At 32.5% G+C, this 16,604-nt stretch overlaps 2 protein-coding genes and 1 pseudogene across 2 annotated transcripts; all 3 read right to left on the reverse strand.

Annotated features, from left to right (window-relative positions):
* Positions 1-858: 858 nt before the first annotated feature.
* On the reverse strand, positions 859-2,982 carry LOC131183187 (uncharacterized). The gene is made up of 6 exons (XM_058153436.1): positions 2,562-2,982; positions 1,784-2,452; positions 1,643-1,693; positions 1,441-1,559; positions 1,215-1,353; positions 859-1,133 (listed from the first exon to the last, which is right to left on the reverse strand). Exons 1-6 carry the CDS (start codon positions 2,980-2,982, stop codon positions 859-861), a joined length of 1,674 nt encoding a protein of 557 aa, XP_058009419.1.
* An 8-nt stretch (positions 2,983-2,990) lies between these two features.
* On the reverse strand, positions 2,991-3,509 carry LOC131183188 (uncharacterized). Its single transcript, XM_058153447.1, has one exon. It carries the CDS (start codon positions 3,507-3,509, stop codon positions 2,991-2,993), a length of 519 nt encoding a protein of 172 aa, XP_058009430.1.
* Positions 3,510-6,101: 2,592 nt separating this feature from the next.
* Positions 6,102-12,035, reverse strand: LOC110666709 (aluminum-activated malate transporter 2-like; annotated as a pseudogene).
* Between the last annotated feature and the right edge of the window lie 4,569 nt (positions 12,036-16,604).

Below are 16,604 nucleotides of genomic sequence, written 5' to 3' on the forward strand. Positions count from 1 at the left end.
AACACCAAAAGATTTGAAATAACTGATAGTCCCATTGTCCTGTTACATCAATTTTCAAGAAATGAAGGGCAATAGCCTATGTGCATGCGCGAGGCTCTAAAAATTAATCTAGGTTCATCATATCAATTATGAATAATGTTAGAATAAGAAGCATTTATAGCAAGGCAAATGAGATACTGGTGCACACAATTGGTTTGTGGTAGAGATTAGGTATTATTAAGAAGATTTAGTTTCTAGTTTCGCTTATTATAGTCAATGCATCAAATTAATATAGTAGGAAAAGTACATGCAAATTGTTCCTATACAGTAATTGATAATGTAGGGGCCTGAGCCTGCCAATATTATTGCTCCTACAATTGCATGAAAAATTCAAAATGTATACAAAGTTATTTTAGTTATGGAGATCAAAAGAAAAAAACAAAAAAAAGTGTGGTAGTTGAAGACAACCATTTAAAAAGTCAGTGGAAAGTGCAAATTATATCTTTCTAAATAAAAGTAGGTGCTGCATTACTATTTGTATTGTACTTTTTGTTGAAGCTCTTTTGAGATATGTGTGATTTTAGTGTTGTATTCATAGTTATCAAAGGCTCAAGGCGCACCAAGGCGCAAAGGTGTCTTGGAGTCTAGGCGCAAGGCGCAAGACACAGGCGCTGACCCGAGAGAGCCAAGGCGCAAAAATAAAAAAATATATATATTAAAAATAAAAAAAATTATAATTATGCTATCACACCTCAAGTAACATAAAACTATATAATAATAACTAACAAATATGCAAGTAATAATTAGTTTATAATCCAAAAGAGATAAAAATAAACTACTAAAAATTAAAGTTTAATAAACTAGTAAACTACTAAATGTTCAATCCACATCAATAGAAATATCAAAATCCCCTTCATCTTCTTCATCTTCTTCATCATCTTCATTATCCTCCTCATACTCATCTTCCAAATCAACATCTTCATCATCATCATTTTCTTCCTCGTCTTCAAGAAGTAAAGAAATACGAGTGGATGATGCTTTTCTTTTTTGCTGTGATGTAGATGCAACATTTTTCCCTTTGCTTAATCTAGTGTTGTAGGCATTCTCTTCAACTCCAGTAGCTGCAGCAACCACATTCCATGTCAAATCATCATCTTAAAAAACAAGTTCATCTTCAAAAACAAGTTCATCTTTATCCATCTCTTACTTCATTTGACCCATCAACCATTCATTACTATCATCAATATCTTTCAATGAGATGGGGTCAATGCGGTCACATGCATCATATCTACGCTTTAATGATCGATTGTACTTGACAAACACCAAATCATTCAAGCGATTTTGAGCTAGTCTATTTCTTTTTTTACTGTGAATCTGCAAAATATAACAATTTTAATAAGTATAATTTTTGAAAGAACAAATTAAAGGTATAATTCTAAAGGGAGATGTTTTGTCACTTACATGCTCAAAGATGCTCCAATTATGCTCACAACCAGATGCACTACAAGTGAGGCTAAGCACTTTAACAGCAAAATTTCTCAAATTTGGAGTTGTTGCTCCATAAGTTAGCCACCATGTAGCTAATGAAAAAATAATGCATATTAATTATTATTCAAAAATATTGCAATATGAGATTACATGCTTATGGATAAAATTATATTACTTGGAGATACTTTCTTTCGATTCCTAATTGCCATATCCATCCCAAAGATACCTTCAGCATTTTGATAAAAAGGTAATTGTGCCATTATTTTGTCTTGCTCTTCTTTGCTTGGAATCAACCTTGCTACAACTTAGTATAAACCGGTAACAACCTCAACATCTTCATTAATTTTCTTATTTGAATAAAAAAATTCAGGATTCAAATAATATCCAGCTGCGTGCAAAGGTCGATGGAGTTGGCTTTCCCATTGTTTATCAATAATCTCAAAAATTGTCCTATATTTTTCTTCTTTTTCATTAAATGACTTTGCAATTGCTTCTTTAGCCCTATCCATCGCCTCATAAATATATCCCATTGCAGGCATTTTCTCACCATCGACTAATCTAAGCACACAAACTAATGGACCAAATATCTTTAAGATATAAACAATATTAGTCCAAAAAGTAGGCATCATGACAATACTATATACTTTTTTACCAGACAGTTCTTTTGCCCACTTACTTTTGGTCCTTTCCTCTGAGGTAAACATCTTTCTCAAATTTGCCTTGTGCTTATATATACGTTGAAGGGTGAGAAAAGCAATTGTAAATCTTATGATAGCTGGCCTAATTAGCTCTCTTTCACCAGTAAAGTGCCGCAACATGTTCACCACACCCGGGCGAATGTAGATATATCCATTCAATGTCACTGCCCTTTTAATTGTGTTATGAATTTTGGGAATTTTTCCAATATCTTCTAGCATCAAATCTAGGCAATGAGCAGCACAAGGAGTCCAATACAAATAAGGGCACTTTGTTTCTAACAACTTCCCTAAAAACAAAACAAATATGGTAGCAAGTAGCATAAATATTAAATGCATTATTTACTAATAATTAAATTAAACTATCTAATAATAGTAAGAATAAAAACTCTTAATTACCTATAAGCACACAATTGCTCGCATTATCTGTCACAACTTGAACCACATTAGCCTCTCCAACACGCTCTACAAATCTATTAAGCAGGTCATACATCTTATCACTAGTTTTTGAGTACTCTGAAACATCAACAGATTCCATGAAAACAGTTCCCTTTGGATAATTCACCAAGAAATTAATCAAAGTCCTTTGTTTCTTATCAGTCCAACCATCTGCCATTATAGAACAACCATACTTTGCCCATTCTTCTTCATAGGACTTTAATGAATTCTTCACCTCAGCAACTTCTTCATTCAATAAAGGAACCCGAACCTCATGAAAACTAGGTGCTTTCATACCAATCCCAAATTGTCCAATAGACTCCACCATATCTTGAAAACTTGGATAATTGATAGCATTAAAAGGAATTGCCGCATCATACATCCATCGAGCTATATCCTTACATGTTTTTTTCGCAATTCCCTTTTACATGCCTCATTAATAGTGGTTTGCTTTAGCTTTGAATTTTTTCTATCTTGCACCGCCTTTGCAGCACTTTTGGAAAAATATAAATCTATTGGACCCTTTGTCCTTGCCTTCTTTTGAACCTTACTATTTCCTTTTGAGCCTCTAAGAATTGTCCCAACATCATCTTCATCTTCGTCATCTCCAAGAATTTCAACATCCTCATAATCAGGCAATTTAACTAAGGTTTTTGCTGAAGCCTTTTGCTGTATATACTCTTGTAGCTCTTTACGCACATGTGTTGGACACTTCTTACATATTGTAGCATTTCGAAATCCTCCAACTAAATGTTGTTTAGCTCGAAATATCCCTCCTTTTGTAACTTTGCTACAAAAGTTACAAGCAACATCATTTCTATTGTTTGGATTCACCAAGTGCACATATTTCCATGTGGGATCTTTGTTGCTATTGTCAGTTTTAGTAGTGGTAGATGCTTCCGATTCCATCTTTGCAAAAATAAAATAAAAAGATAAGAAAATTAATAATTTAACAAGTAACAACAAGCCAACAATAATATACATACCAATTTATAGTACCATAATCCAATTATAATAATAGAAATTAATAATTTATGATAATACAAACTCAATTACAATATTTCTAATAATTTCTAAGAAGACCTAATAATAATTAGCAATAAGAAAATAAAGTAATAAAACATTTTTAATCCAATAATAAAACTAAAAGCTAATAAGAGTAATTGAATTAGCATATTAGCATAATAACATCTCAAATGGTCAAGTCTCAACATATTTTCACATATTCACAATAAACAATATGTCAAAATCACAAATTTATACTAAAAAAAAAGGAAAAGAAAAACATTGCGGGGTAAGGACTAAGGAGAGAGCATAAAAAGAAGAAAATGAAAAATTGCAGCTACTGTAACAGTGCAGAAATCAGAATAGAGAGAGCATGGCATTGGCAGCAAAAAAAAAAAGATGCAGAAGAAGAAAGTGTAGTGCAAAAATAGTGCAGGAAAGAGAGAGAGAGAGGAGCATGGCAGCAAAAAAAAAATGCAGAAAAAGAAAGTGCAGTGCAGAAACACTGCAGGAGAGAGAGAGAGAGAGAGAGAAAGAGAGAGAGAGAGAGAGCATGGCAGTCCAAAAAAAAAAAGAGAAGCAGAAAAAGAAAGTGCAGTGCAGAAACACTACAGAAGAGAGAGAGAGAGAGAGAGAGAGAGAGAGCATGGCAGTCCAAAAAAAAAAAAAAAGAGAAGCAGAAAAAGAATACCCAACACAGGAAAGGGAGAGAGAGAAAGCATGGCATTGGCAGCAAAAAAAAAAAAAATGGAAACACTGAAACAAAAAGAAAAAAATACAGCATAGGGGAAGAGAGCACAGGAGAGTGAGAGGAGAAGAAGAAGAAGAAGAAGAATAAGAAAAGAATAAGAAAAAATATATACCAGGTTTGTTTGATCTCTCCCTTCACTCCTCTTCTTCTTCTTGTTCTTGTTCTTCTTCTTCTTCTTCTTCTTCTTCTTCTTTTTTTCCTTTTTGCTGGCTGCTGGCTGCTGGACAAGCTTAAAAAAAAAACTCTAGCAGCCTACCTTTTTATCAAGCGCCTTACCTCGGTGCGCATCGCGCCTCGGTGCGCCTTGGTGAGGTGGTGCGCCTCGGCTATCCCGAGGCGCCTCGGCATAGGGCTGCGCTTGGTGCGCCTTACACCTGAGGCGCGCCTTTGATAACAGTGGTTGTATTACTGTGATATGTTACTGAGGATTTTGCTATATGTATTGTATTGATTTGTTGGCTAAAGCCCATTTTGTTGGTACTATGGTTATGGTTTGTGTGGACCCCATTTTACCTTGCTTCCACTTGACAGAAAATGTATTAGTGAACATCTATATTTTCTTGCAAATTATAGCTATTAAGAGTAATGTAAATAGTTGTGGAGTTTTGTTGGTAATTTCGTAGGTCTAACGATAATGTTCTTTGCTATATGAAAATCAGGGTACCAAATCATAACGTATAAGTCTTTTGGGTCCAGTAAAAATATGGATGTTTAGCCTTGTACCTTGTATTTACCATGTATATTCTTGTAAAGTTATTGAAAAATATATAAATATTCTCATTTTCTTTATGATATCAAGAGCCTCTTCTACCAATTCTAGGATGACTGATACAACGTTTATTTCTTCTTATATCAATTTTAAAATTCATGCAGACAAAATTATGGTATTATTTTATCTTTAAAATTCATTGATGGCATATTGGTCGTACAGCCATAACTTATAGAATTTAAGTCCATCTAATATATAAGATCAACCTCCAAAATATGTTAAATTACAAAATTTGTTTAAATACTATAATCAACACATCTTTCAAATGTATATCAAAAGTTCTGAAAAATAAAACTTATAAGGGGAACCAAAACTTCCATTAAAGTGAGAAACTTAATTCTGCAATGAGTAATACAACCTTAATTTTTCTTGTATAACACCAGTAATATCTATATATTGATCCATACAAAAATAGATTTCATTTTAACCTTAAAAATTCATTGTTTACATATATAATTTTTTAATTAAAGAAAATTCGAATTGCCATAAGTGATAGAATTTTAGTTTATCTAATATATAAGATCAATATCCAAAAACTATATTAAATTACAAAATTTATTTAAACACTACAATTAATTCTCATATATATATATATATATATATATATATATATATATATATATAAGAAGAACCAAAACTTCCATTAAAGTGAGAACCATCCACTTCATTTATTAAAAAAAAAATGTAATTGAGGAAAGGATTATCAAATGTGAAAATAGCAAGAAATAATCCCACAAAGAGGAAAGAAGTTTTTCCTTTATTAGTTTCCAACCTGTGCCATAACTAAAAAGCAAAATACTCAATTTGCAAAAATTTTAACAAAACCAATTGAGTAGCACACATTAATTGCCCTTAATTGGTAATACATTCATCTCCACCATCTCAAACGAGAAAAACAGGAAGAATAATCTAGCATACAACTCCAGGACTTCAAATTGTTGACCTGTAATAATTTGATCAAATTCCCATCATTTGATTATTCTGAAGCTGGCAGATCAATAGCAATAATGTGATTCGATCCATCTGAAGTTGGTTGTATTGTTCCTCGGTGAAGCAAATGTTGTTGATGTGAAGTTGATGTGGTGTTTGGGCTCTTGAAATGAGCAAGCAAGGATAGTTCCTGAATAGATTCAGTGATCTTTTCTGTGCGTATGATAATATCGATCAATAGTGAAGCTACAGTAGCAGCTCGAATGATATCTAAAATCAAAGCGTCCTCCCACAAGCCAGTTTTTAGCAGGGACTTGAGGTCTTTTACAGCTTCTTTTGAGTTGGTTATATGGATTTTCACCTTTGATGATTTTGTCATTGTTTTAACTGTTGATGTTAATTCCTTCAACGCCTGGCTAGTTTCTGAGCTAATCTTTGTGCACATCTCTTGGATTTTCATTTTGTAACACCCTCATCGTAGGTAGTCCGTACGTTCTACTGTTTCAATGACTAATGTCTGTCCGAACAGTCAGAATGTCTGAAACTATACTTAAATAATAGTGAGGAGACATAAAATGATGGAATAAATGATAAGAAATACAAGAAAAATTAAGAAAAAAAATAAAAGAAATGAAATGTAACTAGGTTAAATGAGCCATGATTTTAGCAATAGGTAACCATACCGGGAAGTCACTGCGTAGACAGTTGATGACCCCAGAACTGCGAGGAACCTTAGGAAATAATTTCCCGGATGTAATTAAAAGGTTTACTGAGGTATAATTGACATTAAAAATATCAAAGAAAATTTATTTAATCGATACAGATGAAAATGAAATTTAAGGAACCGTCGGATCAGGGATTTAGTCGGTATTACCGAAAAAGTATAACTATAACCCGAAGATGGGCATTTTGATCATTTGACACATAGAGTTTACTTTTGACCTAAATGTCCATTAAAATAAGTGATATTAAAATTTTGAAAATCCCATGAAAATATGAAACTATAAATGTAATGTAATTAAGAAAAAAAAAAAGAAGGGTATTATTTGAAATATTAAAACTTTGATTATTATAATAATTAAACCAAAGTTAGTGGGGGTATATAAAGGCATTAAGTGACAAATCTCTCCACTCACTTTCATCTTCTTCTTCAACTCTCATCCATGGCCGAATTCGGTTCTCTCAATTCCTCCATGGATTTTCTCTTCATGCAAGCTTAAATCCTCTTCATTTTCAACATAAAATCACAAGTTCACTTCACAAGAATTAGTCCTCACACCTTGAAAAGTACATAGGCAGCAAAAGAAAGGAGAAATTTTGAAGTTTTAACAAGCTCAAGAAAGTGAATAAAGAGGTTAGTGCTTATATCCTCTTCCTTGCTTCGTTAAAAATTGATTTGAAGTTAGGATGAAGTGAATTATGCTTGAAATCAAAAGAAATGGTAAGTTAAGAGAAGTGTTTCATTTCGGCAGCTATAATTTTCTTGAGAGTTTGATGAATTCCTAATTATAAAGATGATTAGTAATGTTAATTGATACACTTAGATGCATTGGAAGTGATATTGCATGTGTATTTTTTAGGTTGACAATTTGAATTAGGGTTTGAATAATTATTAAAGACTTTATGCAATTGTTTCAATTCGGTAGCCTTGAGAAACTTAGGAGATTGATAATTTCATGTATGTAAATGTTAATTGATGTTGTTGATGAATAAGTAGATAAGGGCTATATATTGATTGATAAAGTTATTTGTGATAGAAATTTTATTTCATGTGTATATTGTGATTGACCTTGACAATGTGGATTAGGGTTTTGAACTATATATTGGAGACTTGATGTAATTGCTGGAATGTGATTGTATTGAGATGATATTTAGAAGTGCCATGAATGCTAATTTGAAGTAAGGGAGTTGGAGGAATGAAATTGGAAGTGTAAATTTCTTTACAGGTTGAAAATTGTTGAATCCAATATGTGTTTTGAGCCATAACCGAAATTGTGTTGCTCCAATTGATATGAGGCCAATTAAAGATGAAACTAGACCTAAAATGCTCCATTTTTCATGCAGAGACCATGCCCAAATTCTGCCCAAAAATTGAGCAAATTATTGTCCCAATCCAGATGACCAAATGATGAACCTAGAAAATTGACCAAATGAACAGTACACATTCATTTAGCCATAACTCCCATGAGACAGGTCTAAAATTGGAAAGCTTAGACATAGGGTTTCAACTTTTATGAAAATCATAGAGCTCAAAAATGCCTCTAACTAAATCAAATTGCTGGCCAAATTTAGATTACCAAAACTGTCCAAAACTAAAACTGTCCAGATTTTGCTAGACATAGGCTACCTGACCAGTTTTGGCAAAGAGGCCATAACTTGGTCTACAGAAATCCAAATGCAATGAAACCAGTGGCAAAATTTCCAAAAGACATCAATCTAGAATATTGATATTTTGACCAAAACTCAGAAATTAAGGAAACTAGGTCAATTAGCTAGGTCAAGTCAATATACTAATTTTGAAAATTGCATAACTGACCATTGACTCTAGAATAGTCCAAGCCAGTTATTAGGTTATAAATGGTTCTATAAAACTTGAAAAATTATAATCCAAAATTTTGAGTGACCATAAGACATAGGGCAATAAACTTTATGAAAAACATAGAGCCTAAAAGTGACTGCAACATATCCAATTAAATTGATAAAGTATGATACCAAAACTGCCTAGTTAAGGAACCAGAAATTGGAATCGAACCAGTTGTGGTTATTTGACCATAACTTGAGTTTTATAAATCCAAATGATATTATTCAAAAAGGAAAAATAAGACAAGACATAGAGGAACAACTTCCAATAAGGAAGTATGGCCAAACAGTTGTCACATATTGATCAAATTGATAGGTAAAATCAAGACATTAAAACTGAACATAAAGAAAGGTTCATAAGACAAATAAATGTATAGTAGGGTTTTAACTCTAATATGTTACTAAGCACTAAGTTATATGAAATAGATATGTGGGACCCACTTTTTCACTACAAAGTGACATGAAATTTCTAATAAGTAATTGATAATGCTTAATTGCCCAAAGTAAACCCAGGCTTATGTATATAGTTTGGATCGATTGGTATACCAATTAGGGACTACAGATAGCAGTACTGCATACCTGAATAATCATTGATAGACAAAATATGTCTGATATGATTGATCTACAGGCTATATGCCTGCCCGTTGGCCATTGTACCAAATTTCATTACTAGCTTTAAAAGCCTACCCGCCGACCTTCTGCCTGACATGACAGATGTATATTAGATAGACATATAGCTGTCTAACCAGTATACTCCCGTGTATCCAGCCTTATAGTATATTATAGGTTATTAGGGTATTGATATGATTTTAAAAGACTAAGAATGAAACAAATGAATAGATAAGATACTGATAATTAATTTATTTCCAACATGCAATAAAAAGTGCAATAAAAACACAGTTGAACTAGAGTTATGAAATTCCACCTAGAATTATTATTTTTAATTACTCAGTTATTTTTTTTTAAGTTATGAACCACTAAGCAATTCACTTAGCGCGTTAGTTTTTCCATCGCATAGGTACAGGAGACCAGACACAGACACAGCAACAACCACAGCAGTAATGCCCTGACAGAGTTTTGACAGATCTACCACAGTCTAGAGTCATCTCAGTATTTTGTATTTATTTTGGTAGGGCCCATGTTATTAGGTATTGTATTTTGGTTTATTGTACATAAGTAGATACAGTGTAACTCTTTTTGAACATTGTAAATAAATTGTAATTACATTTTGGATTGTAAATAAAGTTGTGAACTTTTGTATATAAACTTCCATATGTATGAATGAATGAAAAATATATTTTCTCAAAATTGTATAAGTAGAAATGATATAATATGACATGATGTATATGCAAACATGAGATAGACATGAAATTATTTTTAACAGGTAAATAGTAGAACCCGCCAGATACTAATAAAATAGAAGAGACTCTGCCCGAATTTCCACAAAAATAATTTGTGATAAAAAAAAATTACCATATGTTTTCTATGAAATTTAAAACTAACAACGGACAGGACAAGATAAGATAGGGTGCTCCGGCACCGAATGTGACACGTTTTACTTTGCTACACTAAAGACTGGTAAGGGCATCACACATTCGCATTTCCATCGGTTTCTGCCAAGAAGAATAAGCTAATTAATTATACATCTATAGATAGACAAATTTTGATATACTTACTGTATATTATATAAATCTTGCATGAACCAAGTTTACCATGGCATATACTTGTAGAAAGCAGGATATAAATTTTCGTCTTACAAGACCCTGTTTATTGTGGGGACCTATATATAAAATATGCAGAATTCACCCATTTTTTCATTGACTTCTTCATAGAAGATATTTATGTAAGTTTTTCATTATGATTCTTGTCTAAACTTAATCTATTATAAATTTAAAATATAACTATGTGAGACTCGTATATTTAATTGGTAGGTCTCTCTATATATCTTATATTTTAAATCTATGGTAAACCAAATTTAGATAAAGAAAAATCTATAAATATATATGGTAAAATTAAGTACATAGAAAATTTATCGTTGTAATGGTTTGCTGTGTTACTTGGGTCTCGGCGTGAATGTAGCAGTTAAGAGCGTCGACTTTGTAGGCGCATTCACTAGCCAAGGCTCCAACTTTCAGGTATTGCTTCCAAGGATGACGGAACCTGAATCGACCATGACATGGTTCTCATCCTGCTAAATTAGCCTGCAAAAAAATAATGCACCTATGTAGATAATATATAATAATGTCGAAGATTTGCTTCAAACACAAATGGAGGATTGAGAATAACTAAAGAAGTCTTTACCCACCATGGTTTCTTCACTGTTTTTTAAAGCTGGAACACTTTTATATCCTTGAAGAAATGACTTGTTGGTGTTATTAGCTTGTCCACCTTCAGATGTTCCAAAGTATTCACTTCCAAATCCTGCAAGTTTTACCCTCCTGGTTCAGCATGGGGAAAAGCTATTTTCATATATCCTATCTAATAATTTATCAGTTTTCACATATCATCATGGCAACATTAATATTTGGAGATTTACCTTCTAAGAAGTTTCCAAGCTTCTCCAAATTTCCAGCAACCAAATTATGAAGATCTTCTCCGATCCAAACAGGGCATATTAAAATATAAATAACCACAGAAGTAATGCTAGCAATAAAAATTGTGGTGACTCTCTTGTGAGCCATGTGTATCACCTCCTCATCTCTATAACCGGACACAGATATCAAGCAGAAGGTCATCTCGAGTATCAGCAGCCCATAATCGTGTCTTGCTTTCATTTCTGGGAAAAATCGTATAAATGTAACTATTCCAGCTGCATCAAAACAAGTCACAGAAAATAACATTAGTTCCATATTAAATAAAATATAGTTACAACTTTAGCAAACAAAAAGGGTATATGTGTTTGATTATAATTACCAAATATAAAAACAAAAATTGCAATTAGAATGGGCTCTCCAGTCTTTCCAGAATGAGTTGCTATCCAGTGAGCTCCAAAACCTAGAGAACTTCCTATCAATGCGGCCAACATCCTCTTCAATCCTCTTCCCAAAGTTGCAACTGCAATAAAGATTCATTTAAAATCCTAATTTTAAAGTTAAACTCCAATCTATTGCAATATAGGATAAGATAAAGAGCTTACCTACGGTGTGCTCGAAGACGACAATAATAGTTAAAACAGCCCACATAGCAGAGACACCAAAACCATCATTAGTGGGTTTGAAGTCGAAGAATAAGAAAACCAATGCAAGAGCAAGTCCTACTTTAACGAATGAACAATCTTTCTAGGATCATCTTTTGCTATTTTCTTTGCTTTGTTTACTTTGTCAACCACCTTATTCCATATGTTCTGAGGCAATGCCTTCAGCTTATTCAAGCACCCATTCTCAGGATTTGGAGATGCCATTTGCAGGCTGCAGAAGCTAGCGAAAAGACAATATACCAATAAGATGAAATACAAAGAAAGAAAAATGCTTTATTGAGTCACTTTCTCTTCTAGTGCTATATTTATAAGTGAGGTGATGATGAATAGTGAGGTGTCACTGTATTACTTAATGCAGTATAAAAAATAGAAAATATTACAAAAATAATAGTTCAATGCAGAGCTTATTGGGTACATTAATTTTTCACCGTACGCTCGAGAAAAAAAGGTTGATTTAATAATTGAAATTTCTCCGCATGATAAGCACGTACGCATTGAATCATTATGCTTCTTTTCTTCCCTTAATAATGAAAGCAAGTTAAGGTGATGAGAAATAAAAACGTGCATGTGTCATTTCATGAAGAAGCTAGTCTATGTTTAGTCAAATTGGAGCAGCCATTGTCATTTTAATTATTTCAAATCTGCAGGAGAGTAATAAAATAATTTAAGGTAAGCACGTAAAAGATGTGTTCTGATGTTAATCGTACTAGAAAGCAATTTATTACTTATTTTAGCAATATTAATTAATTCTAAACATCTTTACATTGAACAAAGTGAAGTCGGTGAACAACAAAAGCACTTGGATTAAAACTTAAGTTGCCTCTAGATTTGGAAATTGAAAGAAGAGACGATTAGTTTGAACCCTGTCGAGTTCAATTTGATTGGTTTTCCTATAATGTGGTGAATCCTGGATCCCTATGAACCATATCGCATGTACATATGAGAGAATCCCTACCAGATTACATGAGGGGGCTTCAAGCATCGCAAACAAAACACTCATTAGAATAACATGAATTCAGTATAAAAGAACGATCGCCTAGTAAAGGCCATACAATTTATACGACCGAGCAATAGGATTAGACTCCTTGCAAAAAGTCACCAGGCAGCATTGAAACTCTACTTGGAGATATGGCACTCGGGAAAGGAATAAACTTCTACGATGGTTATTGTGAACCCTTAGATGTAATGAAACAAGGTCATTAATGGATGGGATAACAATGGTATTATAAGCATGACGAATATTTTTATCACTGACATTGTAATCACCATGCCATTACAGGGATAGCAAAATACCTGTTACGCTAAATAGGAAATAAACTCTCCACAACAATCCATTAAAACTGGATATTATAGTCCCAGCTAATACCGCCATTAAATGACACTTGGCACCCCACTAATGAGTTAAGTGTCAATATTTAAGGTTCCGCTCTCTAGAGATAAAAGATTCAATGTTATTGTATTCTGTTTTCATTCTTACATTCTCTTGACTATTAATCTTTTTAGCTTTCTTCCTCCTTTCTCAAGTGACTAACTCAAGTATCAGAGTGCTAAGTGGGAAACACCCCCTTGACTCTTTAACCCTTTGCTATCTTAAATTAAAGAAACTCATATATCTCTCATACCTACACAGATATTGGTCAGATAAGCCTCGTACCGCTCATATATCATACCTTATTATTTGTTACTATTTCAAGTGGTATCCATCAGTAGTACCCTTGGTATCACCAGTTATCATGTGGTATTAAATCGTTTTTATAGTTGTAAAATCTCAAATTTTAATTTTAATTTTAATTAAAATTAATTATATTAAAAATATAATAATAAATTTATATTAAATTGAGGAAATTAGTATAAGTAATTAAATTTATTATAGATTAATGAGAAAAAAAAATCCATGCATGACTTCGATTGAGTAACTTCACTTTTTTTTTTATGTTTTATATATTTTGTTTAAAATAAAAAAAAAATAGAAATCCTCAATGATAAAAATCCATATCTCAACCATCATAAATGTATGCAGTTATATATATATATATATATATATATTTTAATTAAGTATAATAATATGATATGTATTGACGCCATTTTTATCATTATAATTGTTATTATTGAATTATTTCCTGCAATTAATTAATTAATTAATTAATTATTATTATTATTTAAAAGGTTGTTTAAAATATTAAAATTAAAAATTTCCATATAAGCATATTGAAATATTAAATAAACAAGTATAAAAAAAATTAACTAAACTAGATAACAATAATTAATAAGTATATATAGTCCTCTTTTCAAGGGGCGGAGGATAATGGTGCCTCGGGGTTATATATAATACTCCTATGTTCGGTAGTGCGTTCTACTGTTCCGATGACCAGTGTCTGTCCGGACAGCTAGGATGCCTAGAACTACATCTAAATGTTAGTGAGAAGACATAAAATAATGAAATACAAGAAAGAAAAATACAAAAAAAATAAAGGAAAAATAATAGTAATGAAATGTAACCAAGTTAAATGAGCAAAAAACAGTAGCGATGGATGACCGCACCGGGAAGTTACGGCGAGAACCGTTGACTAGCCCTGGACTGCGAGAAACCCTGGAAAATATTTTTTAGACTTAAATAAACATCTATTGAAGTATAAATGTCATTAGAAATATCAAAGAAAAATTAATTAATTAGCACAAAGAAAAATGAGAAATCAAGAAAACGACAAAACTCAGTGTTACCGAAAAATTGAGAATGCAACCCGAATAGGGGCATTGTGGTAAATTGACACCCCGAGTTACCTTTTGACCTAAATATCCATTAAAAATAATTGATATTGCACTTGGGAAATGCCATAAAAATTAGAAGTCAATTACATAGAATAAATGAAGGAAATCTAAGGGATGTAATTGAAATTAACTAAAGTTGATTATTATAATGCTTAGGATGATTAGTGGAGCACTATAAGATTAAATAAACCATTAAGTGGACAGATGTAAAAGCCATTTGGGACAGAAGATGAATTCATCTTCAACCTCCCAAAACAATGGCCGAATGGAACTCCATGGAAACTTCATGGCCGAAACATGAACAACCACCATGCACCTCCATTTAAGCCCTCATTTCACCTCAACTTCTTCATTAAAGCTTGCCTACACAACTTGGTAAAGAGATTGGCAGTAAGAAGGAAGGGTTTTGATGAGTTTTTAACAAGCTTCAAATTAAGTAAGTGCTCATTTCCTCTCCCTTTCTTCATTAAACTTTGAGTGGATGTTGTGGGTAGTTGATTTGTGGAAGAATTTTTGAAGTTTGATGAATTAGTGGAAATGTACATTTTGGCAGCCATGGAACCTCAATAAGAATAGCTTATTCTTGCATGTAAATAGTGGTTTGAATGATGATTTAAATGTTTAATTGTATTGAAGTTGAATTCCATGTGTAAGGTTTGAATTGTAAGCTTGAAAAGTGAAAGTGGAAATTGATGGGTATGTGTAAACTTGTGGCAGCCTTATGAAGAAGATCAAAATGTGTTATTTCATGGTTTGGTTTATGGAATTATATTATTGAATTATGTTGTTATGGATGGCAGCATGTATGTGTGTATAAAGGTTTGAATTTGGACATGTAAATTAGGTGCATTCATGTGTTTAATTGTTGTAATTAGACTTAGAAAATTCTGGATTATAGTGTGCATATTGAGAATGGTTATAAGCTGCCAAAATAATAAAAAATGTGTTGTTAAATGTGTTAATGGTAAGGTACAAAACAAAAATGACATGGAAGAGTTAACTTGGTAAGCATAGGATGTGTAATTGATGAGGGATGAACAATGTGTAATAGGACAGTGTATGTTTTGGCTTAGAACCTTAAGTGTGTAGCTCCAATTGGTATGAGACCAATTGGAGGTGAAACTAGGCACAAAATGTGCCAACTTTCATGAAGGAAGCTTACCAAAATTCTTTCTAGAAGATGGCTTGAAAAATGACCAAATCCGGATTAGTGCTTTGAAAGCCTGAAAATTGACTATTTGGGCAGTAGTTGGTGTTTTGGCCATAACTCACTCAAAATATGTCCAATTGACCTGAAATTTTTACCATAAATAGTTTAGACATATATCTACAATTCTTATGAAGACACCAACACCCAGAAATGATCATAAGCAAGTCAAATAGCTTGCATAAGTCTGGGTACCAAAACTGGCCGAACAAAAAGTGACCTAAAAATGACCTAAAGTTACCATTTTAGTACATTCTATCCAGCATTGGTAAATTGACCATAACTTGGTCTACACAACTCAGAATGACCTGAAATGTTGCCTCGCGTGCAATAAGACATAGACCTACAAGTTTGTAGTTTGGACCGAAACCAAAAATTTGAGAAAACTAGGTCATCCGGCTAGGTCAAATTAGTATACCGAAATCTAGCAAATTACAATAAAATGCAATATACTTGAAAATGAATTTGGTAACATGTACCAACATTAAAATGCTATTAAATGTGATATATTAGTAACATTAGAATTGACTCACTTAGAGTGCATTAAGGGTCAATATTATAGGTTGACTAATGAAATGAATTGAAGGGAATAGTACCAAGAAAATTTAAATATTAGATTTTATTGTTAGAAACAAATTCATTGAGTATTGAAACACTTTAAATTGTGTGTTTCAGTTGAAAAGGATATTAATAAGCATAAGGAACATTGAGTCAGGGTCAAGAGGCATATATCAGAGGTCTGTGCATAATATTTTTTATATTCACTGCTTTTACCATAAAATTTATTTAGAGAATTG

This window comes from Hevea brasiliensis, chromosome 1 (genome assembly GCF_030052815.1).
Source record: "Hevea brasiliensis isolate MT/VB/25A 57/8 chromosome 1, ASM3005281v1, whole genome shotgun sequence".
Classification (NCBI taxonomy): domain Eukaryota; kingdom Viridiplantae; phylum Streptophyta; class Magnoliopsida; order Malpighiales; family Euphorbiaceae; genus Hevea; species Hevea brasiliensis.

Excerpts from the sequence above, each read along its gene's own strand:
- LOC131183187 (XM_058153436.1), bottom strand. The coding sequence starts at position 2,982 with ATGTATGATGCGGCAATTCCTTTTAATGCTATCAATTATCCAAGTTTT. Across the intron at positions 2,453-2,561 it reads GAGCAATTGTGTGCTTATAG|GGAAGTTGTTAGAAACAAAG; the intron begins GTAATTAAGAGT and ends TTTTGTTTTTAG. Across the intron at positions 1,354-1,440 it reads ATTGGAGCATCTTTGAGCAT|ATTCACAGTAAAAAAAGAAA; the intron begins GTAAGTGACAAA and ends TATATTTTGCAG.
- LOC131183188 (XM_058153447.1), bottom strand. The coding sequence starts at position 3,509 with ATGGAATCGGAAGCATCTACCACTACTAAAACTGACAATAGCAACAAA.